This window comes from Oncorhynchus keta, chromosome 8 (assembly GCF_023373465.1).
Source record: "Oncorhynchus keta strain PuntledgeMale-10-30-2019 chromosome 8, Oket_V2, whole genome shotgun sequence".
Lineage (NCBI taxonomy): Eukaryota > Metazoa > Chordata > Actinopteri > Salmoniformes > Salmonidae > Oncorhynchus > Oncorhynchus keta.
Window position 1 is genome coordinate 17,258,302 of NC_068428.1, and position 27,060 is coordinate 17,285,361.

Genomic DNA, 27,060 nt, shown 5'->3' on the forward strand with positions numbered 1-27,060 from the left:
CATTACAGCCTTGTTCTAAAATGTATTACATTGCTTTGTATCCTCAATCTATGCAAAATACCCCATAATGACAAAGCAAAATCAGTTTTAGAATTTTTTTTAACTGAAATATCACATTTACACAAATTTTCAGACCTTTTAAATCAGTACTTTGTTAAAACACTTTTGGCAGCAATACCAGTATCAAGACTTCTTGGGTATGACGCTACAAGCTTGGCACACATGTATTTGGGGGGTTTCTCCCATTCTCTGCAGATAGTCTCAAGCTTGGTCAGGTTGGATGGGGAGCGTTGCTGCACAGCTATTTTCAGGTCTCTCCAGAGATGTTAAATCGGGTTCAAGTCTGGGCTCTGGCTGGGCCACTCAAGGACATTGACACACCTGCATTATCTTGGCTATGTGCTTACAGTCCTTGTCCTATTGGAAGGTGATTCTTTGCCCCATTCTGAGGTCCTTTTCAGGTTTTCGTCAAGGGTCTCTCTGTTCTTTGCTCCGTTCATCTTTGCCTCGATCCTGACTAGTCTCCCAGTCCCTGCCGCTGAAAAACATCCCCACAGCATGATGCTGCCACCACCATACTTCACAAAAGTGATGATGTCAGGTTTCCTCCAGACGTGACGCTTGGCATTCATCTTAGTATCATCTTAGTATCATCAGACCAGAGAATCTTGTTTCTCATGGTCGAAGTGTCTTTAGGTGCCTTTTCTGGCTTTCGTCTGACTCTACTCATAAAGGCCTGAATAGTGGAGTGCTGCAGAGATGGGTGAACCTTCCAGAAGGACAACCATCTCCACAGAGGAACTCTGGAGCTCTGTCAGAGTGGCCATCGGGTTCTCAGTCACCTCCCTGACAAAGGCCCTTACCCCCCGATTGCTCAGTTTGGCCGGGTGGCCAGCTCTAGGAAGAGTCTTGGCGGTTCCAAACTTCTTCAATTGAAGAATGATGGAGGTCACCGAGTTCTTCGGGACCTTCAATGCTGCAGACCTTTTGGGAACTCTTCCTCAACACAATCCTGTCTTGTAGACAGATGGACTCCAATCAAGTTGTAGAAACATCAAGGATGATCAATGTAAACAGGATGCACCTGAACTGAATTTCAAGTCCCATAGCAAAGGGTCTGAATACTTACGTTAATAAGGTATTTCAGTTCATTTTTATAATACATTTTCAAAAAAACCTGTTTCCACTTTGTCAATATGGGGTATTGTGTGTACAGTAGATTGATGAAGAATATTTTTTAAATCAATTTTAGAAGGCTGTAAGGTAACAAAATGTAGAAAAGGTCAGGGGCCTAAATACTTTCCTTTTTTTTAAAGTCATTCATATTTAGCAGTAAAAGCAGTTAATTTGAATGTGCTGCAAATGTTTCACTCCACTGCCTTCATCTTCAGGGGAAAATAAGGCAAGGGCTGTTTGGTTTCTCTTGTATGAAATGTTAGATAGGTTCGATAAATTTGAATTGACAGTAAGAATAAAGCCAGAGTTTATTCCTTGAGGTGTCACTCTTCATAAAGCAGCTGTAAAGATGATTGACCCAGCAGCCTTGGTAATAGATGGAGAGGCTGGCATGTTTACTCAGTGCTCAAACCATGGCTGGTTATAGATAGAGATTTACCTTGCCAGCACCTGAAGGCCTCTCAGGACCGACTGACTGACTGCTGGCCTCCTGTCCTCCTCACACATCTCATCCATTGGTTTACTGTGTTGTACCTGGTCCAGCAGGGACCCCTGAGAACAAGGCCTTTTTAATGCCTCTGGAGAGATGTTGACACACAAAGGGAATACTACTTCAACAGGTTTGCTAAGTACAACAATTCCAGTATGACACGCTCAAGGGTTGTTTTAATGAGCCAGGTGATTCTGTATAGCTCTCACCTAGTCCATACTGAGAGCTGTTGAGGAGCTAGAAGTAGCCCCCACCCCCAGTATACAGAGCAGAGCTGCACACTGCCTCCAGTATGGGTGAGTCTGATTCACACACACAAATAAAATCAAACGTATTTGTCACATCCGTCATAAAACAACAGGTGTAGACTAACAGTGAAATGCTTACTTACGGGCCCTCCCCGCCAATGTAGAGAAATAAACTAAAGAAATAGAAAAGTAATAACACACAATGAGAAATGAAAACTTGCCACTATACACTGGATAACAGTACGGAGTAGAGGTCGACCGATTATGATTTTTCAGCGCCGATACAGATACCAATTATTGGAGGACAAAAAAAGCATTTACTGGTTAATCGTACAATTTTAAAAATTGATTTGTAATAATGACAATTACAACAACACTGAATGAACACTTATTTTAACTTAATATCAATCAAATCAATTTAGCCTCAAATAAATAATGAAACATGTTCAATTTGGTTTAAATAATGCAAAAACAAAGTGTTGGAGAAGAAAGTAAAAGTGCAATATGTGCCATGTAAGAAAGCTAACATTTAAGTTCCTTGCTCAGAACATGAGAACATATGAAAGCTGGTGGTTCCTTTTAACATGAGTCTTCAATATAAGCGGGAGGACTCTTCCCATGCCAACCTCTATCCTGGATGGCAGGGATCTCAGCACCAGTGATGCACTAGGCCGTACACACTACCTTCTGTAGCGCCTTGGGGTCGGATGCCAAGTTGCCGCCATACCAAGCAGTAATGCAGCCATTCAAGATGCTCTCAAATGGTGCAGTTGTAGAACTTTTAGAGGATCTGAGGGCATATGCAAAATCTATTCAGCCTCCTCTTCATGACTGTTGGTGTGTGTGGACCATGATAAATCCTTAGTGATGTGGACACTGAGAAACCTCAAGCTTTTGACCCACTCCACTACAGTCAATGTGATGTGTTGATGGGGACATGCTCGGCCCTTTGTTTCCTGTAGTTCACGATCAGCGCCTTTGTCTTGCTGACGATGAGGGAGAGATTTTTGCCCTGGCACCACACTGCCAGGTCTCTGACATCCCTATAGGCCTTCTCATCGTCATAGGTGATCAGGCCTACCACCATCGTGTTGTCAGCAAACTTAATGATGGTGTTGGAGTTGTGGGTGAACACGGAGTACAGGAGGGGACTAAGCACACAGCTCTGAGAGGCCCCCATAAGTGTGTTATTGCCTACCCTCACCACCTGAGGGCGGCACGTCCAGTTGCAAAGGGAGGTGTACAGTGTCATGGTCCTTAGCTTAGTGATGAGCTTGGAGGGCACTATGGTATAGAACGCTGAGCTGTAGGCAATGAACAGCATTCTCACATAGGTGTTCTCTTGTCCAGGTGGGAGAGGGCAGTGTGGAGTGCAAGAGAGATCGCATCATCTGTAGATCTGTTGGGGCAGTATGTGAATTGGAGTGGGTGTCTGGGATGATGGTCATGAGCCATAACCAGGCTTTTAAAGCATTTCATGATGCTATGGTGTGATTGTCATTTAGACAGGTTACCTTGGCGTTCTTGGACACAGGGACTATGATGGTCTACTTGAAACATGTAGGTATTACAGACAGGGTTAGGGAGAGGTTGAAAATGTCATTGAAGCCACTTGTGCATGCTTGGAGTACGCGTCCTGGTAAACCATCTGGCCCTTAGGACTTGTGAATGTTAACCTAAAAGGTGTTACTCACATTGGCTACAGAGAGCATGATCATATATTTGCCCGGAACAGCTGGCACTCATGTATAGTTCAGTGTTGCTTGCCTCGAAGCAAGCAAAGGCGGCATTTAGATCGTCTGGTAGGCTCACGTCACTGGGCAGCTCGCGGCTGGGTTCCTCTTAATAATCTATGATAGTTATCAAGCCCTGCCACATCCAACGATCGTTAGAGCCTATGTAGTAGGATTCGATCTTAGTCCTGTATTGACGCTTTGATAATGACTCATCGAAGGTCGTAGCAGGATTTCTTATTAGCGTACAGATTAGTGTCCCGCTTCTTGAAAGCGGCAACTCTAGCCTTTTAGTGGTGTGCGGGTCACCCATTTATTCACCTGCACCCAGTCGCAATTGCTAATAGCCCATCCGCACAACTATATGTGATAATATACTATAAGTGTAAATCTGAGGCACCCTACCCTAACCCGCTAATATAGAGAATGCGCTCTAGGCTAGTCAGACAGCAGAACGATTTTGTTGTCTCTACCCTCTTGCTGTTGTCTGTGCCCAATAATGTTTGTATCATGTTTTGTGCTGCTACCATGCCGTTGTTGTTGTCTTAGGTCTCTATTTGTGTTGTGTTGTCTCCCGTCATAATGTGTGTTTTGTACTATATTTTTTATTTGATTTATTTTTAACTCCAGCCCCCATCCCAGCAGGAGGCCTTTTGGTAGGCCACAATTGTAAATAATAATTTAGTTAAATAAAAGGTTAAATAAAAAAAGATGAGCAGAACCTTGAGACTTTCTTAATAGAGCTCACGCACCAGTTGACACACACACACCGAGCGCGCGAGCATGTGCACACACACACTTCATGGAAAGCTCTACACCCGTTTCATTCGGCAAATTACATTTTACTTGACACATTTGCTTTACAATCCTTGTGGAGACAATTGATTTATATTCAAAATCCTACTTTCCCTAACCCCTATGCCTAATATAGCCTTTTTTTCTTGTGGGAACCGGCGAAATGTCCCCACTTGTCCAAATTGTTGTTATTTTACTCCCCTTGTGAGGAATTCTGATCCCCACAAGGACAGTAAAACCAAAACAAAACTCACATATTCGCAGGTCAAATCCTCTTGATCCTTAAATGTAATCAGCTCACCTTAACTGCAGTGAGTGGCATGATGCTTTGCCTCTTTACACCCACTTTATTTTGACATGAAAGCATACATGCACTAATTGTTGGAGCCTATTTGTGTGCCTTGATGAAGTAGTTTAGGATCAAAGTACCCCGCCATTTAGAAAATGGCTCTAAAATGTCACTCGATAGTGCTTTATATCAACTTAAAGGGTTGGCAAATGTTAATTGGATAGTGCTTCAGAATGCCAAAAGTAAGAATTGGAATTACAGTATGTTATTATTTTGCATTGAATTGCATTAAGCATATGGTATTGACAGTTCTCTAATTATACAAACTTGCCTAAGTAATTCACCAATCACAACAAAATATTATTTTTTTTTAAAGCCTGGCACTTGGCTGTCCAGATGGGAAAGAGCGAGAAAAAACAAGAACCTGTGATTGAATCATGTCCCATTCCTCTATTACTTATTTGGAGTCAAGGTAAGGTGAGGTTAGGGCTGGGCGATGCAGGTTAGGGCTGGGTGGTGCAGTATCAAATTAATTTGATTAATTCTAATTCATGTTTTAGAATGACGTTCCAAATGCAAGAATCAAGATCCCTCACAACAAAGATCACTTCCTCTGAGTACAAGCAGTTTTAAACTCACTATTTTCATTTGAGGTTTTATCCACAACATTTTACTGTTGTGGATAACTTTTTAACGACACCTTTTTTTGTCTCTAACGATACCCTTTTTTTGGCCACAGACTGTTATGTGCTATCTGTCTAGTAGTTTGCATTTTATACATTTTCAAGAGCATTATTGGCAACTCGTTCTCATTCTGAAAGGCTGGGTTGTTTAAACAGTTGGAGACAGAGGAGGGTGTATTCCTAACAGTTCAATTTGTTAGCATGCAAATAGAGCCAAGTTGGCTAGACTTTATATACACTGAACAAAAATATAAAAATGCAACATGTAAAGTATTGGTCCCATCTTTCATGAGGGGAAATAAAAAAAATATCCCCAAAATGTTCAATGAGCACAAAAAGCTTTTTTTCTCTCAAATGTTGTGCACAAATGTGTTTACATCCCTGTTAAAATTTGCATTTCTCCTTTGCCAAGATAATCCATACACCTGACAGTTGTGGCGTCACAAGAATCGGATTAAACAGCATGCTCAATACATAGGTGCTCCTTGTGCTGGGGACAATAAAAGGCCACTCTAAAACATGCAAGTTTGTTATGCAATACAATGAAAACAGATGTCTCAAGTTGAGAGAGCGTGCAATTGGCATACTGATTGCAGGAATGTCGACCATTGCTTTTCCCAGAGAATTTATTGTTATTTTCTCTCTGCCTCCAACGTTGTTTTAGAGAATATGGCAGTACTTCCAACTGGCCAGCCCAGGACCTCCACATCCAGCTGCTTCACCTGTGGGATCGTCAGACCACCACCTGGACAGCTGATGAAACTGTGGGTTTGCACAACCAAAGAAATTCTGCACAAAATGTCAGAAATCGTCTCAGGGAAGCTCATCTGCGTGCTTGTCGTCCTCACTAGGGTCTTGACCTGACTGCAGTTTGGCGTCGTAACTGCCATTAGTAAGCAAATGCTCCCCTTTGTCACTGGCACGCTGGAATTCTGTGCTCTTCATGGATGAATCCCGGTTTCAACTGTACTGGGCAGATTGCAGACAGCATGTATGGAGTCGTGGGGGCGAGCAGTTTGCTGATGTCAATGTTGTGAACGGTGGCGGTGGGGTTATGGTATGGGCAGGCGTAAGTTACGGACAACAAACACATTAACACTTTCAAATCGAGTTAAAATTGCTACACTATACTTTTTTGAGATTATGTAGTTAGGCGAGATGGCAACACATCCACTTGACAGAAAACACAGTTACTAATTTTACAGCACAACGCAATCCAGGTCTTTTCTTACTCTCCTTGGTTTTAAATGATCAAGTATTGATCTTGCCGCCAATATTCTAACTAAAAAAGGTAGAAGGTGATTGTCAATCACTCAATAATAATCTTGCTACCTTCAAGGTGTTGAGTCAGTACATTAGTCTCATTAAGTACATAGGACTTGCATGAAGCACTGAAAGAAGCGTTTCCAAAATTTCTCAAATCATATTCGTACCCCAGTCAGTGTGGACGTCTTCTAAGCCAATAAGCCTTTGCAGCTTGTAGTTTGTCTTAAAAGACCCTGTAATGAACCCACATACTGATAAAGGGGCAATTCCACAATAATGTAATTATGCTTTTACTCAGTTTTTTCACTTTAAAATGTATGCCAAAAAACCCCCACTAATTTCAATGTTTAACAAACCATACAACTATGCAAAATGACTACTTGTAACAATTTCCACTGAACAGTTTACAAAAGCAAATTTAGTGGAAGAACTGTCCAGATGCAGACTTTGATAACAGAACTACAGTAAAATATCCCTCAAGTTATGCGACCACGTTTTAAAACTCTTAAAAAAGGACATTTCAAAATGTTCTACCTCAATCTCCAGCACCACCCAAACATGTGAAAATGGCACATTTGTATGTCCTGTAGTAAACAAAAAAGAAGAATCATAAGTGTTTCCAATGACATCAACCAATTAGTAAGCAGTACCTACTCAAAATTGGTCAAAATAGCATGCTGTACACCAGTGATGTCATCGGAAACACTATTTTTTTTTACTACAAAACATTTAAAACAAACCATTTTCACATATGTTGAAGTTGGGGTGGTGCTGGAGATGATTCATATGAAGTTGAAAAATTGAGAAGTTTCCCTTTAAAGATGCGTTCCGAATTAGGATTCAAAGATCTTTGCAGAAAGAACAGGGTGTCAGCTATGACATGACACCTTGAGTTAGAAAAATATATATATTTTGGTTATTGAACTACAGTAAGAAATCACGGTAATGAAATGACATCATGGGACCCTGATCTGTTCTACACAGAAATGCATAATTATGGATATGAATGTCATTCTCCTCATGTTTCATGAGTTGACATCACAGCGCAGCACAGTAGAGCACAGTACAGCAGAACAGAGTAGAGTTCAGTAAAGTCAATTCAAGTATAGTTCAGTACAGTACTATACACTGTACTCTACTCACTGTGCTTTACTGTACTGTCTTACTGTATTGTAGAGTGTACTGTGCTACACTCAGTCCTGCACTCACTGACTTATGCCACATTTTGTTGTGTTACAGCGTGAACACAAAATGTTTTTATTTCTTTTTAAATGTATATTTAATAAAATCTCACCCATCTACACAATACCCCATAATGAAGTGAAAACATGCCTTTAGAAATTTTTGCACATTTTTTGAATACATTTTTTTTTAAGGATTCACACCCCTGAGGTAATACATGTTAGAATCACATTTGGCAGCGATTACAGCTGTGAGTCTTTCTGGGTAAGTCTAAGAGCTTTGCACACCCGGATAGTTCAAAATTTGCACATTATTAATTTCAGCATTCTTCAATCTCAAATTGATTGTTGAACATTGCTAGACAACAATATACTTTCCAGCAGATTTAAGTAAAAACTGTAACTTGGCCACTCAGGAACATTCACTGTCTATTTGGTAAACAACTCCATTGTAGATTTGTTCCTTGTGTTTTAGGTTATTGTCCTGCTGAAAGGTCCCAGTGTCTGTTGGAAAGCCGACTGAACCAGGTTTTCTAGAATTTTGACTGTGCTTAGCTCTATTCCGTTTTTTTTTGTCCTAATAAACTCCCCAGTCCTTAACGATTACAAGCATACCCACAACATGAAAGCATACCCATAGCTTGAAAATATGGAGAGTGGTACTCAGTAATGTGTTGTATTAGATTTGCCCCAAACATAACACTTTGTATTCAGGACAAAAACTGAGAATTGCTTTGCAACATGTTTTACAGTATTACTTTAGTGCCTTGATGCAAACAGGATGCATGTTTTGGAATATTTTTTATTCTATACAGGTTTCCTTCTTTTCACTCTTTCAATTAGGCTAGTATTGTGGAGTAACTACAATGTTGATGATCCAGCCTCAGGTTTCTCCCATCATAGGCATTAAACACAAATGCTCATTAAATTGTTTTAAATGTCACCATTGGCCTCATGGTGAAATCCCTGAGCAGTTTCCTTCCTCTCTGGCAGCTGAGTTAGGAAAGACGCCTGTATCTTTTGTAGTAACTGGGTGTATTGATACCCCATCCAAAGTGTCATTAATAACTTCACCATGCTTAAAGGGATATTCAATGTCTGCACCAATAGGCACCCTTCTTTGAGAAGCATTGGAAAACCTCCCTGGTCTTTGTGGTTGAATCGGTGTTTGAAATTCAATGCTTGCTGCCGAGGGACCTTACAGATAATTGACATCATGGGGTATTGTGTGCAGGCCAGTGACACACATTCTCAATGTAATCCATTTTAAATTGAGGCTGTAACAACAAATGTGGAAAAAGTCAAGGGCTGTGAATACTTTCTGAAGGCACTGTATTCCTAATGCCCAAAATGTTGATGAGTCTATTTCTGCAGAATAGAAGATTCTCAGCTTTTCTTTCAGCTGTCAACTTACGTCTCAAAGATCTGCATCTTTAGCTAAAAATAATAAGATTTACTGTGTCAGATATATGCACAAAACAAAAATATAGAGGACTGAATGTGCAGTCTGCAGTTGTCCATTGAATGTAAGCCAATTTTAGTGCAGGCATCGACTCCAGTTTGAAAAAAGAAATCTCGTTATGAAAGGGAATTGAGCATCCCTTCTTGGTCTTTTAGTTGCCTTTCTCAGGATAAACCAGACAGAAAGTTAATCAGTGCACATCTAGTACACCTCTGCAATCTGGTTAGAACTGGACCTCAGACAAAACTAGGCCACAGGAAATATCATTGCTCTGCTATATGAAACTGAGATGTTAGTTCAACAGCATGAAATAGAGTTGGAAATAGGGACATGACAAATATTTCTTTTTTTAAATGGCTTAATGTTTAAACTGCTTATTTTTTTTTTTTATGTATCATCGGTTTCCTGTTAAAACTAAGAAAATTCATATAATTCATGTGAATTCACAATGCTAAATATGGTCCTACTGTGACCTACTGCATAGGACCGCTAGCGGGCAATGAAGTTCTATCTTCCCGGACAATGGCGCTCACATTACTGCTGTCCCCCATCCACTCTGCTAGGTGCCACTCCATGTTTTCAGAGGTCAGTACATGGGACTTTATGTCCGACTTCTCATCAATATGACGGCTCGCTGCAGTGACGTATGACAGCATGTTCATAGATGTCCAACAACCTGATGTTAACGCCGTGTATGTTTTTATTTAAGAGATCGCGCTTTGTACTTGCAAAGCAATCATTGTACAATTTCGTCACCCGAGCCATCACAGTTTTCTGTGATGGCACGTTGTAGTCTGGTTCTAGACATGCCATCAGGTCATTGAAGACGACATGCTCAACCTTTGACTACGGTTCTGGAATGAGCGATATGATTTTTCTAACTCTGTCCCTTATCGCACTTCTTTTGTGAAAAAGACGTCTGTCTGTTGTTGCTGCCAGAAACAGTTTGGGTCTCACGGTGCGTCAGTTTCCGATGGTTAAGCATTGCACCTGTACTACCATTACTGTACCTCAATTTCACCTCGCAAAGTTTACATTTCACCACCTTCTCATTTATCTTCTCAAAGTTTTGGAATACAGGACTTCGCTGCTGTCGCTTGCCATACTCTGCCCTTTTTCCACCGACGATGACGTTATGTCCGTGGCAAATAAATTGAAAGATGCACATCTTTCAATTTAAGATTTTTTAAAGATTTGTTTTATTTTTGGCTTTTTTCTTAACGTTCCCAATTTTGTTTATATGTTTTTAGTCTTTCCAAGGCCTCTTTACAATCCATTCAAACAGGTTTGTCATGTAACATGTATTTACAGTAATAGCAGGAACTAGTCTAGACCTTTTCACTGCTAGCAAGGCTGGGGAACAACATGTTAAATTGTAGTCTATAATTAAAACACTGTCGGAGGACCGTTACTTTCATGGCTGGTGATGGATCTGCAGAAAGCACCCAACAGTGAGAAACTAATTTAGAGCCTATCTATACATCTTATCAGCAGGGTCTCTCTAGCCTAAGGCTGAAAAGAACAAGGACCAGACAAATACATCTGACTGGCTTCTGAGACACACAAGCTTTGATGACTTCTTCCACACCATTTTGATAATGAAATAAGTGTCATGATGTAAATCTTCCATGTTAAATAGGAACGTTGTGTCCTCATAGCTAAACTGTGACTGAGACACGTGGGCCTGTCGTGTGGGGTTCTTGGGGATGTTATCGCAGTATAGAGAAATCATCTGACTTCAATCCATGGCTGCCCAGCACGGGGTGGGATCTTCCTCGATCCCTCAGCCTTGGTTTAATTCAATTGAAAGCCAATAATTGACTATTCTGACTGAGGCTTTGAAATCCCCTTCAATTCGATTCACACTGAGTATTTTCAAGTGGGTACCTTGTTTTGCCCACATTGTATCTGTATTGATATACAAAATATTGTGGAATGTTTTGTAACTGTCAGAGTGTTATTGGACATCTTTGGTTATCACTCCTTTGGATTTCTACTATAGGCCACATCTGTTTCTCTTCAAACAGTGCTATTCAATCTCTCTCTTTGTGAGCTTGAAGATATTTTTAAGATGGAGGCAATCTGATGTTTAATATTACCGATTTCCAGATGAGCTCAGCTGTCAAAATCAAACAAAGGTTTGTGATATGATTTGGCACAGAGTGTGAACTTTAATAAACCCCCCTTAAAAGATCTAACAGGAAGTGTTCCACACTTCAACTATCTGACCATTCTAAAAAAACACCTGTGGGACATTCATTCATACTAACAACCAATGAGGGCGTGCCAGGCAGTGAAATAACAGTGAGGGCTGGAAAGTAAGTTAAAAACGTACGTAAGACTGAGCATTACCAGTGATGACATTGTCTTTACTGCACACACATGCCCGTCCTGCAACAATGACAAGCGGGAGGAAACCCAGCCGTACAAAACAAAATCAGGAGAGCCTGATACAATGGGAGTCAATGCTTCCCATGTCATTCCAGGGTAAATGAGGCAAGTTTAAAACAGTCACATGGTTCCGGATGAGATTACATACATTTCGTTTTGGGAATTTTAATAGCTTCTTGACAGCACCCCTGGTGATTTGAATGAAACCGTCCATACATATTTGCCCACTGAAGGAGAGCTCAGAAATGTACTTTTTGGACCTGAATGCCAAAACATTCCAGAGATAAAAGGTGCTTAAAATTCAGCCATTTTGAAAACCCCACCATGCCTTTAGACATGCATGTTGTTTTCATCACTGGAAAAGATAAACGGTTGAGCTTGATATAATTTAAAAGCTTACAGTGTTGTCAAACGATTGTATCATTTCTTAAAAATAATGTTTGGAATAAAAACTGTCACATTTAAACCTTTAATGTCAATCATCTTAAAACACATATACTTGTTTTTTTTCCTATTTGCATATGTTGTAGTTTAGACCGTATTTCACATAATTTAAGGTTTTTGTGTTGTGTCCGCCGTCGGTTAAGTCAACATGCTCTTGAATACAGGGTGGGTGTCATGTTTTGGCTGATAAATGTTCTAAAAATGGGAATAAAATTGAAATTTCAACTTTCAAATGGTACCACAAAGATGGTTGGATGTCCACACATTAGATCATGTTGACTTGAAATGGGAATATCTGTTGTTTTAAATGATACTGTCAATCCTCCATAGGAAACCTATTGAAATATAAATAGAATATGCATTACTATTCAAGTTGACATTTGAGGCTCGTCTTTATGGTGGCAATTAGAAGTTTCAACACAACACAAATTTCAAATGGTGTACCAGCTAAATTGCAGGGCTCTAAATGGATAGGTCCATTCCATAAATTATTTCCATGATTGAAATTACACCCACCCTATATTCAAGAGCATGTTGTGTCTAAACTGATGGCGGGCACAAAACAAAAACGTCAGATGATGTGAAACACGGTCTAAGCTACAACATATGATAAAAAAGGTTAAACATGTTTTTAGATACATGCCGATAAAAAAAGATATATAGTTTGACAACACTGTACGTAAGCTTTGAAATGATGAACTCAACCGTTGATCTTTTCCAGTGATAAAGACATGGATGTCTTATGGTATGCAAAATGTCACCTTTATCTCCTAAATGTTTTGGCATTCAGATCCAAAACGTCACTTTCTGACCACTTTTTCCATTGGAAAACATGTATGAAAAGCTGCTTAAGTGAAAAAGCATGCCATCAAATAGTGATTGAATGCTTTGATGACAGCTTTGCACATTCTTGGAATTCTCTCAACCACTCTCTATTCCTTCACTCTGAGGTCCAACTCATCCCAAACCATCTCAATTGGGATGAGGTCGGGTGATTTTGGAGGCCAGGTCATCTGATGCAGGCCTCTCCTTCTTGGTCAAATAGCCCTTACACAGCCTGGAGGTGTGTTGGGTCATTGTCCTGTTGAAAAACAAATGATAGTCCCACTAAGCAGATGGGATGGCATATCGCTGAAGAATGCTGTGGTAGCCATGCTCATTAAGTGTGTCTTGAACTAAAAAAAATAATTAATCACTGACAGTGTCACCAGCAAAGCACCCCCACACCACCTCCATGCTTCACGGTGGGAACTACACATGTGGAGATCATCCGTTCACCTACTCACAAAGACACAGCAGACGGAACCAAAGACACAGCAGATGGAACCAAAAATAGCAAATTTGGACTCATCAGACCAAAGGACAGATTTCCACCGGTCTACTGTCCATTGCTCATGTTTCTTGACCCAAGCAAGTCTTCTTATTGGTGTCCTTTAGTAGTGGTTTCTTTGCAGCAATTTGACCATGAAGACCTGATTCATACAGTCTCCTCTGAACAGTTGTTATTGAGATGTGTCTGTTACTTGAACTCTGTGAAGCATTTATTTGGGCTACAATTTCTGAGGCTGGTAACTCTAAATGAACTTATCCTCTGCAGCAGAGGTAACTCTGGGTCTTTCCTTCCTGTGGCAGTCCTCATGAGAGCCAGTTTCATCATAGCGCTTGATGGTTTTTGCATGTGCACTTGAAGAAACTTTCAAAGTTCTTGAAATGTTCCAGATTGACTGACCTTAATGTCTTAAAGTAATGACGGGCCCTTGTTTCTCTTTGCTTATTTGTGATGTTCTTGCCATAATATGGACTTGGTCTTTTACCAAATATGGCTATCTTCTGTATACCACCTCTAACTTGTCACAACACAACTGATTGGCTCAAACGCATTAAGGAAAGAAATGCCACAAATTAACAAGGCACACCTGTTAATTCAAATGCATTCCAGATGACTACCTCATGAAGCTGCTTGAGAGAATGCCAAGAGTGTGCAAAGCTGTCAAGGCTAAGGGTGGCTACTTTGAAGAATGTCAAATATAAAACCCATTTTGATTTGTTTAACACCTTTTTGATTACTACATGATTCCATATGCGTTATTTCATAGTTTTGATGTCTTCACTACTATTCTACAATCTAGAAAATAGTAAAAAAAATAAAGAAAAACCCTTGAAGTAGGTGTGTCTAAACTTTTGACTGGTACTGTACCTCCCTGTCATCCTGAACTCCTCTACCCGGCCCATAACGTTTTGCTCAACTACTTACAAACTCCTTTCATTTGTCAGCTGTTGATGCTGAGTTGTTATGCAGCGAGGTTTTATTTGTACACAGATCTCTCAAGTGTGTTGCACTGTGCAACAGGCTGCAGGCTGCAGAGCAAAATAATATAGTTTGACTCTATAGCAGACTAGCAGTACTCTCATGGTTATTCTGAAGTTTTTTTAAACAGGCAGAGCATCACACCCAACCCGTAACAAACAAACCTGATTAAAAATATTGGTAGATAGATCATGTAAACTGTAGCAAGATATGAAGGTAAAACTGGATGCAAACATTGAGAGGAAAAACAACATGTCAGGATAATCCAACTAACATGGATGAGCAACTGCAGTTTGATAATATCCACAGTGCTAGGAATGTGTCATCCAGAAATAGGGATTAACCTCTTGATATGTTGTGTCAGACTGTCGGTCTACATCCTGTGCTGTAGAGTGAGAAACATGCCATTGTGAAATACTTGACTCACTTTCAGTGGTTAGCACCAACAGACCCTGAACCAGTGAAAAGGACATACAAGAGGGGAACTTACTTTGAGTATTCTTCATTGTCCCGGTCACATCTTGTATCCTTATGCTTTTCCCAGTCCTTCCCATGCTTGCAGGTGGTCAATAGAATGATATCTTCCCCATTGTGAATATGATATAAAGCATTTCTGGTTTCTGAACCGATACCAGTCAGATACCTCTTCCCTTTGAAAACCAGTAAATATTTCCTTGATGGAGGGACATTTTTGAGTGTCAAATATCCCTTGTCCCCTCCTTTTTGGGAATGGTCTTTTGAAAACAAAGGAATGGACACATCAAAGTGTGGCCTAAAATGATCCATATCAATGCTGGCTTTGGCCAAAATGGCCTGGCCAATATCAAAGCCCAGCTCCTCTGTGTAATATGGCCAGGTGCCAGAGTAGAGGTTGAAAATGAGGTGGTTCCTCCCGTCATTCCACGTTGGAAGGCTCTGTACTTTAGCCTTGACATTGTGAATGTACTGGCTGGACAGCTGGTCCCGGTCCAGAGTGTCAATGCCCAGCACATACAGACAGGCCTCGTTGACGTCTGTGGTGTGGAAGCGGGAATCCTCGACAGCTGTCAGGATCTTCTGGTAGCTCTCAGACACAGTCTCCCCCTTCAGCAGGGGGTAGACGTACACCTTGAACCCCCTCTGGCAGCGGCTGAAGTCGAAGCATGTGTCCATGCGGCACCTCCTGCTCTTGTAGATGTTGTTGCGGATCTCCCGCCTCTCCCTGGGAGAGGTGTGCTGGTGGTGGAGCAAAGGGCTGTCCTCCTCCTGCTCTCCGTCTTCCAGGTAGGTGTTGAGCGGGTGGGTCCACTCAGGCCAACGCTGTCTGAGCAGGCTGAAGCCGGGGCTCTGGGCGACTCTGAAGAGGTGCTGGTGGTGGTTTTGATGATGGAACTCCCCAATCTGAAGTCCCCACAGGTAGGCAACCAGAAGAAGACAGGCCCCTAGAGACACGACCAGGTACCTCTTCTTGGCCTGCATGTGGACAGTAGGGCTGAAGGTGATGGGAACCGAGGCAGGAGAAGGAGCAGGGAGGACGTGGGGGTCCACACTCAACCCACGGGGCTCACTCTTGTCCACAGGTAAGCATGCTGCTGGTCTGAGTCACTGTGTGCACAAAATAGAACAGAAAGCGTGAAAATCACATTATAGCTGGATTCCATTTCAGATAATCAGAGATGAGCATTATGATGGATTGCAGAGAAAAGAGTTGCATTTGGTATCACTTACAGTGTTTGCTTCATTTTTTATACAGCACATTTGAGACAAGTCAATATTCATATTTTCTGATGATTAGAATCAATGGCTCCACACTAGCTACAGATTGGTCATATCACATTATCTGGTGTAACAAAGATTTTTGGTATCCATTATTGGCCATTATTAAAGGTTTGCCTATACAAAATCTCACCACATATTTTTCAACCACCCTGGTATTTGAGATAATATATTTGTTCTCGATTCAGCCAAAAATGTCAGTGTCCAATTGCAGATGGTGCGTTTGAATTTAGAAAATGCTGTTCAAATAAATAACATTTGTGCCTCATGAAGTAGTCCCAACAGTGTGTACCTCACCATCTTGTCTATTTCAAATCTTTTCTCATTGACTGAGACAGGTGACCATCATCGAGACATGCAGCCCTTTGGGGTGGACCCACCTGTGTCAATCAATGATATTTGAAATAGACAAGATGGAGGTGTACACATTGTCGGATTACTTCATGGAGCAAAATTTTTTAAATTAAAAAGAAAAGAAAAAATTGAGCATTTTCTAAATTCAAAACGCACAGGACATTTTAGAAGATACATGTTTGCACGACTCAAGAACGAATATAGTATCGCCAATAACAGGTTAGTTGAACAATCTCTGGGAATGTTTTATATAGGCAAACCTGTAACACCCAGTTATGGATACCAAAAATGTTTCCTTATAACACATTATCTGATGTAACAATCTGTAGCTAGTGCTACACCAAAGCAATATTGTTCAGACACTTCCACCTGCGGGGACGAGGCTAACGCCAAAGCAATTCGACAAAAGTCTAATAATGAATTATTTCAGTTCACTCATTATTAATTTCATTCAACTTCGAAGCAAAACCAAATGTTTGGTGAATTAAGTAATGTATCAGGGAAAACATGTGCCCTACCTTTTGTAACAAACACCTGCGATACTGTTGATTTTCGAAGCTTCCAGCGTTGATTGATGCCCTCTCACCCGGATGAACACGATGTAAACACAGCATCCTAAATTATCCGAATAGCTTTGGGGCCACTTAACTAACAAAAATCATTATTCGTGTGGATAAAAGCCAAAGAAGTTGGAGAGCCATTGGAAGCAATCCGATGCAGGGTCACTTTTTTCCTTACCTAGAAAGTAGAATGTGGTACTTTTACATCATATCCCAGAGAAATCTTGCTAAATATTGTTCTTTCATTCTCAGGGGCCTCTGAGTCGCAGTTCTTGACAAACATGTCACCACTTACGATAAAGGTCACCTTTCCATACGGGACACTCATGCTCATTCCATTTACCGCTAAAATGTATTGTTTTTATCATAAGCAATTGATCGAGTATGTTTCCATAAGCAACCCCCCATTTGATTTACTAGAAACCTATATTTTCTGTATTCATGCAATTTTATAGTGGTGTTTACAACGGTTTGCTGTCATCTTTGTGTGCGTCGGACTCCGGTATAAAAGTTTCCGAGCAAAACACTAGTTTCCAGAGTGCGCTCTTAACGCGTGAATCCGAACCAGTGAATCTAGACCTGTCTCTCCATACTTCTCCGGCCCGCGTAGACTGGCTATGTCAATTCCAATCGCTACGATTGTGGATCATACAATGCATTGGCACATTCTTCGTCTGATGACAGTCCATGATTATGTCTGTCCAACTGAGTCAGATCCACAAAGCGCACATGCACACCGTGCACGAATTTCTACTGAGATTTATTTCAGGTGTTATTTTCTCAATCTCTATAAATGCACGCAAAAAGAATTGAGTGACAGTTCAATAAATCCACATGATCGTCATTTTAGGGATCCCATGTATACTACATCCACTTGCTCCCGATTACATAGTAGATCAATGATACACAGTCCGTAAAGTTAACGGTGTGTGTGTGTCACCTGAACGACACGCGCCTCAACAGTCGGCAATCCAGCACAGAATCTTGCAACGATCACGCGTCAAATCTACTCCAAAGTAATGTAGTGCATCAAGCTGCAATCTCTCCGTCTTTCATTCACCGGGCTGTGAACCGCTACGAATACAACCACAGTTCGCAGATAGGGGCTCATTCTACATATTCCACGGGTCCTGGGGAGTTTACGAATCCTTCTGCATCCCCCTCCACTCTCATTCAGAGCTGAGGACCATGCGATGAACCTCCCACAACGAGAGGCTGCGCCTCCGACCGCGGTTATTGGTAGAGGATGCGCGGTGAGCAATGGAAATGGATGGTGGAAACGTCGATCATTTCAAGAGGCGTTGGCAGCAACTATAGCTATTCGATAAGAAAGCATGCTATCAGAAGTTGGTGTATGGTAGTCTACTCATGACGTGCCCAGAGCCCTTTTTTGTATCAGTCGCCCATATGAACTATTTGGGGGTGTGCTCGAAATATTGCAGATGGCACACCTGCACATGCGTTTTTCTATCTCAACCTTAACGAAATGTTCTATGATGGCTTCCTGTATCTATAGCCTATTTGAGTGAATCCGGAATGCACAGATTGGGAACTAGGTGATTCAATGGCTAATTCATAATGATGATAGTGCATATAAATACGTGTGATAATAATGTAATAACTCTGTAATATGGTCCAGTATGTCATCGTTGTAGTGCGCTATGACTTCAGCAACACTCCTTGCTAGATGTACTTGTAAATGTGTCACAAGCTTGACAGCTTGCAGTCTGTGCTCCAAGCTTTCAAGGAGGTTATAAAGCATTTCCCAATATTTTAAGCCAGGAGACATTCAGCAGGATTCATTGCAAGTCTATTAAATAAACCATAAGGAGATCTGGGAATGCCACATTTATAACATAGTGAAAGTTTAACGTTTTTATTTAGCATATTAGTGACACTTAAAGGATGACTAAAGAGATGCTGACCTTTGCTTGATGCCATGATATGCTCGCTGGATATTGTTCTATAATTTTCATTGGATTTCAATATTGTTTTTTGATTTATTGGTAAGTGTACTTTAACAGTTCACCTTGTCACAGATGGCTTCATTAGATACACAACTTGTTTATACAGGAAGTTGCAAATGTTGATTCAAATAAAGATTGTTAGATTAATCGATTGATCATGATGCATTGTACTTTTGAAGAAACTATATAAAATTGTCATTCTGAATTATAATTTTGAAATATAATTCTAACAGTTCATTTAAACTCTGTCAATTAATGATAGAGGTGCTAAGAGTACGGTTCACGTATCAGCTCAAATGCAATAAATGATGCCATCTTGTGGCCTGAGATGTAGCAAAACAAATCTGTGCATAATTCAAAAAGCTTTGGATCACTGTCCCAGTGAGTATAACTGTTGGTATGCTAGATCAACAGGTGGTAAATTTAAATATGGTCTGTTTTTTATATATTTTCAAAGGTAATGTATGGCAGAATGAAATGTACATGCATTGAAACCTGTACAAGCAGACTTGAACATAAAATAATCACATCTCATGCAAAAATCATTTGCAAGTCAGGGTGTAACTTGAAAGTTCTATTTAGTGCCTGAATGATACATTTAAAATATTCTGTGTGCTCAAGTGAAAATCACATTTTACTTTTGCATTCTGCCTTCCGTATGGGTTCATTGGGCTTATCAAGCCATGACCACAGGCACAGGCCATGCACCACTTCTATGATGCTATGAGGGAGCATTTTGACAACACTTAGTAGCTGAATCATCTCAGTTCTGCTCTACTGAGAGGAATACTCACTACTGCCTTTGGGTCTAAACAACAACCACTGTTGTGAATGTTCCCCTGTAGTGTTGCATTGGAAGGCTGTTTTTGCTCACACTGTTTCCTCAAGTTGTCCATTATGTGTTGCCAGCAGGATTTCCTCATTGGTCAAATGTCTCAGCTGTGGCTGCTAGCTGACCCTTAACTACCCCATCTCCCTCCAATGGGATGATAGCATCAGCCGTGCCTCAGAGCTCTCAGGAACTGGTGGTAAGTGACCATCAGCTGACCTGAAGATATATATTGTGTCAGGTAAACTATAGTACAGAGGTTGGCCCCTAGGGTTATACAGTATATGCTGGCCATCTGCGGTGCATGTTATACGCCCTGATGGCAGAGCAGTGGCCCAGGTACAGTAAAGATCAGCCACATGGGAGCTCACCATCTTCAGGGCAACAGAGAGCTCAGTGGAGCATCTCAGCTCTATCAGTAACAGCTACAGGTCAGCGGAACCACAAGTGGGTTTCAAGACAAATCAGGTGCTATCAAATAACAAATACCCACAATATTTGTGCACAATTACAGTACTTACTGTTTGTCCAAGTGAGTTGATTCCATTGCTCTAGATCACAACTGTGAATGAAAATAATAATATCCAACAAGACTGCATTTTCTGGGTTAAGAGCAGTTAATTATTCACGTCAGGCATAATGTCTCCATAAGTCTTCTAATTCGGAGGAATAAATACTGTATACATCAAGAATGAAAACACAGCAACAGGGTATTGGAGTGACAAATTCAATTCTGTCCCAACGCCATATACAGTAGTCTATGAAGTATAAGGCGGTGTGAAAGCCTGCCAGCCATCACGTGCTGTTTAGGAGCTGATTGAAAAATATTCTGTGCATTTTTATGGAGGTTGGTTTATTATACAGTCCTGTGTGTCAATCTGTAGAGCAGTGTCCTTTTCACCAACATGTTATAAGTTCAGCTCAGTGCTACTCATTCTTTCTGCTTTAGAATGCTCTGTAAACAATTTCTTTCATTTTTGAGATTTTACTGCAGGAACGCACTACTTATCTGACTGAAAATCCTTTAGTTATTATTGTGTAATTCTTATGCAATTGTCTCATTCTACAATATATGCATCTGTTTCCACAGCCACTGTATCCTTTCTGGCAAATATAGTCCTCTATCATCTGGTGAGGAAATCATGTGATGAAGCCTGTGCCAGCTTCCTCCTGGTGCTTCCCAGCAACCCCTGGTGACAGTTGAAGGTTTTAGGTTTTAATACTGGCCTGAGAACAAGCATTGACACCCTCTAGGTTCAGAGGTACTGTATGTGATGGACATCACCCGGAGCGCGGTTCATAAGAAAATCATTATTCTACCCCACTGTGCCTGTGTCTTCCAGCCATACTGATAAGGATGTCCTAGGGGGTGACCATTAAAACATACCTAATGAGAATGTATCTGCAAGTCAGGATTTGGATCCACTTTGGGAGTTTTTATTTTATTTTGTATCACCAAGCACAGGGTGCATGCAGTACTGCTGCCGGATGAGCGAGCCTTGTGAAGCTTCCTCTCACCTGTGACAAAGTGCCCACGTTCATCCCTCCTTCACTCTATACGAATAGGGCTTTTGAACGTGTCCCCCATGAACGGTAATGCTGGGAAGGTCCTGTTTAATCAGGTCGTGGGAGGCTGTAAGCGAGGCAGATTGTCAGTGATATTCCCTTAGGTGCAGGGACACTGGGCCACTGCTCTAGCCTTTGGTCTACCTGTGGTTGATTCTGGATTCCTAACTATATACTCCGTGGGACAGTGAGAACAATCTTCCCTGCAAACTGTCCTGCTGGCCTAAAACCTGACCTTGTTGCGCTGATACAATCCGGTGAAATTGTGTTTACCTTCAAGATAAGCAGGACTGAGTCTTGTAAGAATATTGAAAGGGATTTACACACAAAGTTCTAGATAGGCCTAAACTTAGAATATATATTTGAATGGATATGGAATGTGCATGCATGGCACATGCTATTGAGGTCTAGAAAAAAATATAGTGCAGCATGATCTCACAAACCCACTGCTAGAGTCTTGGTTTTTTACAGTCTTGAAAAAAATGTCAAGCAAACAATAATGGACAAATTGAGAATGATGTTGTCTTGTCTCGCACAGTATTACAGTACAATACCCATATTTAATGGAGGGGCAAAAGACTGGACTGTTTTGGAAAGTGTAAAGCAAGACAAAGTACTGATGTTTTAAACTGAATTACATATGGATTGAGTGGCCTTCTATCAATGCGGTTGTTCTGTTGAGATTCCTCTGGCAGTCTCCTGGGTTAACAGATTATTAAAAACAATGTAGCGATTTGGGTCCTGTGTGTCTGCCACAGTCTTGACAAAATAAATATCCCTCATGAAATATTGATCCACCTTCCCAACTCCTTTCCCATTAGCTGTATAAAGAATTTCTGAAACACAAAGTTATCAGAGTACACATACAATTTGAGAGAGAGCAGGCAGAATGTTGATGAGATGTTCCAAGAAAACATGTCTTTGATTCATCAAGGCCTCCTGGAGTCAGGTGAGGATGAACCACTTCAAACTCCACACAAAGATTGACTTCATCAAAACAACACTGGTTGACTCACTAATGCACTATGTTCATTTCATCTCTTGCTGGCTACTTGTTACATCTGCTCCTGCCACGCCCTCTACTGCTCATCTTGTGTCTCCTTGACCTGCCGCCACTCCGCCAGTGCTCTCTCCCTCTCCCTCTCTCTGTGTGTGTGATTGTGTGGACGGAGACAGGTATGCTGGAGTCCGAGCAGATCCCCACCAGCTGTAACCTGTTCCATAATCAAGACCTCTACAAATACTCAGTCCTGCCACTTCCACACTGCCAGATCGTAATCTCTGCTTAGTCCACATTTCTAGCTGTTTGTTACTATCTAGATCCTGTTATCCTGTTGTGCCTGTTTTCCTTGCCTGACACACTTTTCCTCTCCGCTACAGTTCTGCCCGCTCTGACTCCAGTCCCACGTCTCCTCATCCTGCTACTCTGTCCTGGATTCCCCACTCTACTGCTCCCTTGGATTCCCCTCCGGACCTGCTTACCCTGTCCCAACCCCTCTCGCTCCAGCCTCAGCACCTGGTTTCCTGCAACCCACCCGAGCTTCCCCTGGCCTGCACTCCATCTTCCCCGTGTTTCAATAACCATCTTGGTTACTTCATCCCAGTCTCCTCGTCGGAGTCTGCTCTTGGGTTTCCTTGTTCCACTCCACGTAACACTACTTTTTGTTAAAAATCACATTCGACCAGATGAGTTCATGACACCAACATGATTGGACTTTTTCATTTGATAATGGTGCCTTAGGATGTAAGGTATCCCATTTGAAATGTATCTGGCATGTCATTTACACTGACTGTGACAAGTATCTGACTGGTCAAAAGTAGTATTTACTGCCCCTATTTTCCTCTGCATTAAGAGGTGTGATATTGTCCTCTGAAAGGGATCAACTCATACACCTGTCATGTTATTTGGTGAATTGTCAAAAATATCCACATAGTTTTGGGATTCTTGATATACTGATAGAAATAGTTTTCACTCTCAGAAAAGGATTTGACTTGCAATAATTCTATTTGAAATAATGATGTAAAATCCAAAGACGTTAACTGAATCAAAAATGGAATAATGTTTTAGTAGCGCATATGTCTATCAGATGTTCCAACCTGTTGAATTTAGGTTGAACATTTTCTCAGTTATGTTTATTTTTTTCAATGACACATCCAGCCAGTGCCACACATCATAAAATGATAAAATATCCAACAGCCATCTGTGGCCACTTCCGTAGTTTATTTTGTTTGGATACTTGATTAATGGTTTTTGAGCTTAAACATCAGTGAAATACTGTGCTGTTTTGTTTGACGGCCATCTGCTTGTACTCAAAGTTGTGATATTCCCCATAATTAAGCTCAACAACATCTAGACTAAACAGCTATACCCACTTGATCCAGAGAGTTTTACAACAAACAGTAGGGTGGAACAGGTAGCAGAACATCCTATCAGGCAAAGGATGAATTCATACTCCGACATACCACTTGCTGAAGTGAGGACACACAGCAATAGTCTGTCCTAACTGTGGCTGGAGTGCAGATTACCTGAACAGAGTGGTTTGAAGACATACAGTACATGCAGAAATGACAAGCTGGTTGTAATGCCACACTGTCATTTCTGTAGCGCTCTACTTTAATTGACCTTCATAGTTCAAACCCCAGATGGTGTCTAAAAGATGGAATCCATTAGTACACCCTGCCGGCTAATTTAGCACTTTAAAGACTGATGTTTGATAGCACTAAAAACAACACATCTTTGTCGTAACCACATGGATGCCATCAAGAATGGAAGAACAAGCAAAGCAAGTAAACTATATTATGCTGAAAGTAAGGTGAAAGTGACAGAAAATGTCATGTGTTGCATTTGTCACTGAAAACCTTGCAAAATTGGATTCGAGGGAGTTGGGTTATATGACTGATTTATATTATTTGCACTGAATAAAACCACAAGCATAAACAATACATCCTCTATTATTTTCCAATGATAAACTATTCTGGGGCTAAAAATGCATACCTCTTCTCAGGATAGCTTTACTGCTTTATGAGGACTTGGAGAGTGTATGGATGCACTGAAGCTGTGAGGTTACTGCATTACATGGAGGATCAGGGTACTTCTCGCCTCTGTTGCGCAAAGGGGCCTGCTGCATTACAGCCATGGTGTAAATGGATTTCTCGTGTTGCCACCACTGGTGCTATTGGGGGAGAAGAAGCGCCATGTCGAGGAACTCACAACATATTTGGGTCAATCAATAAAAAGAGCAGAACCAGCTCTGAATAGAGTCCCTCGAGTGGTGTCCTTTAGCTCTCCCAAGAAAATGTCAGAATACACCAGTCGAGGAAGTATCAGCTGGTGCAGTGAAATATCAACCATCAATGCCTGATGACTCCGAAAGGTCGCTAGTTTGAATCCCTGAGCCGACAAGGTGAAGAATCCCTGATTGCTCCAGGGTCACTGTTGTAATGGCTGACCCTGGCCGTGACCCCACTCTCCGAGGGTGTCTTGTGGAGTTGGGAAATGCAAAAAACACATGCATATAATACACACTTGTACAAATATGACATAAGCACCCAGCAAATTATTATTATTCAAGGTCCAGTTACAGGTAAACTAGACATGATTTTGGCAATAACCTTGAAAATGGATGTGATTTTAATCGATATGAAATGGACAACCACCAAATCAATCAATAAAAATGTCTGTATAAACTATATAGCGAGTGTAAACGTCACAAATGCTCTTGCACTTTTCATAAGTCTATGAATTTATTCTGAGTAGTGGCAGCACTTCAGTAATTGTACTGAACACCTACTGAAGATGTTATCTTACTTTTTAAAACCAGTGTGGTGTGTTATTGAGTTCATCTTTGCACAGACACGCATTCTGTCAAAATGAAAAAGTGGCTCTGGATAAACAAAGCGCCTTCAGACACATTTAATTGTCACTAATTTTTTTTGTTTTATGTGGTGCAGATAAATTATACGCTGCAGGTGTTCAGATAACGGAACCATAGTTATTTCTACTAACTGCCCTAGCATGATTATCTTTTACCGTTGATTTGGAGAGTAAATCATCTGCGGTCCCTCTGATAATGATGTAAAAAGTAATAGGCAATTATAGTTGTAGTAATCTCCCCAATATAATATAGAGACATAGGCCAGTCTAAAGAGTCATTCTAAATTTAAAATAACAATTCATATGACATGATCGGTGCAGATCTGGGTTTTAAAGAGCTGGTCTGGTCATCCTGGTTGTTCAGATGAAGATGCTACTGTAGGTTTGATCATCTTTAGGGAACTACCATGTTAGAACATATTCTGTATGTGAATACAAATGTCATCTCAAGGAGACTTTTTCCAAATCAAATCAAACTTTGTTTTCCACGTGCCAAATACAACAAGTGAAGACTTTACCTTGAAATGCTTACTTAAAAGCACTTAACCAACAGTGCAGTTCAAGAAGAAGAAAACATTTACTAAGTAGGCTAAAATAAAAAGTAATCATAAAAAGTAACACAACACAATAAGACTAACAATAACGAGGCTATATACAGGCGGCACCGGTACCGAGTCAGTGTGCAGGGGTACAGGCTAGTTGAGGTAATCTGTACATGTAGGTGGGGGCGAAGTGACTATGCATAGGTTACAAACAGCGAATTGCAGCAGTGTATAAGAGAGAGGGGGGGTCAATGTAAATTGTCCAACAGTCTAATGGCTTGGTGGTAGAAGCTGTTAAGGAGCCTTTTGGTCCTAGACTTAGTGCTCAGGTACTGCTTGCCGTGCAGTAGCAGAGAAAACAGTTTATTTCTTGGGTGACTGAAGTCTCTGACAATTTTATGGGCTTTCCTCTGACACCACCTATTATATAGGCCCTGGATGGCAGGAAGGATTGGCCCCAGTGATGTACTGGGCCATTCGTACTACCCTCTGTAGCGCCTTACGGTCAGATGCCGAGCAGTTGCATACCAGCCGGTGATGCAACCGGTCAGGATGCTCTCGATGGTGCAGCTGTAGAACCTTTTGAGGATCTGGGGACCATGATAAATCTTTTCAGTCTCCTGAGGGGGAAAAGGTTTTGTCAAGCCCTCTTCACAACTGTCTTGGTGTGTTTGGACCATGATAGTTCGTTGGTGATGTGGATACCAAGGACCTTGAAACTCTAGACCAGCTCTACTACAGCCCAGTCAATGTTAATGGGGGCCTGCTCGGCCCACCTTTTCCTGTAGTCCACGATCAGCTCCTTTGTCTTGATCACATTGAGGGAGAGGTTATTGTCCTGGCACCACACTGCCAGTTCTCTGACCCCTCCCTATAGGCCGTCTCATCATTGTCGGTGATCAGGCCTACCACTGTTGTGTTGTCAGCAAACTTAATGATGGTGTTGGAGTCATGTTTGGCCATGCAGTCGTGGGTGAACAGGGAATACAGGAGGGGACTATGTACACACCCCTGAGGGGTCCCAGTGTTAAGAGTCAGCGTTGCAGATGTTTTGTTGCCTACTCTTACCACCTGGGGGTGGCCCATCAGAATGTCCAGGATCCAGTTGCAGAGGGAGGTGTTTAGTCCCAGAGTCCTTAGCTTAGTG

At 41.2% G+C, this 27,060-nt stretch overlaps 1 protein-coding gene and 1 long non-coding RNA gene across 23 annotated transcripts in view; one reads left to right on the plus strand and one right to left on the minus strand.

The window, feature by feature from the left end:
* The window catches only part of LOC118386898 (exostosin-1-like), a 243,167-nt gene extending 225,636 nt beyond the window's left edge, over positions 1 to 17,531 (minus strand). For all 22 annotated transcript variants that reach the window (XM_035774872.2, XM_052523583.1, XM_052523571.1 and 19 more), the window contains exons 1-2: positions 17,094 to 17,531; positions 14,957 to 16,050 (exon numbers count right to left, since the gene is read on the minus strand). In XM_035774872.2, the coding sequence (XP_035630765.1) occupies positions 14,957 to 15,924 (968 nt within the window). In that variant the 5' untranslated portion in view covers positions 15,925 to 16,050; positions 17,094 to 17,531. The remainder of the gene's footprint in view (positions 1 to 14,956; positions 16,051 to 17,093) is intronic.
* LOC118386900 (uncharacterized) lies at positions 16,661 to 24,428 on the plus strand. Its single transcript, XR_008140774.1, has 4 exons — positions 16,661 to 16,794; positions 20,012 to 20,130; positions 21,022 to 22,771; positions 22,878 to 24,428. It is a non-coding gene; the product is annotated as an uncharacterized LOC118386900 (long non-coding RNA).
* Positions 24,429 to 27,060: the final 2,632 nt, after the last annotated feature.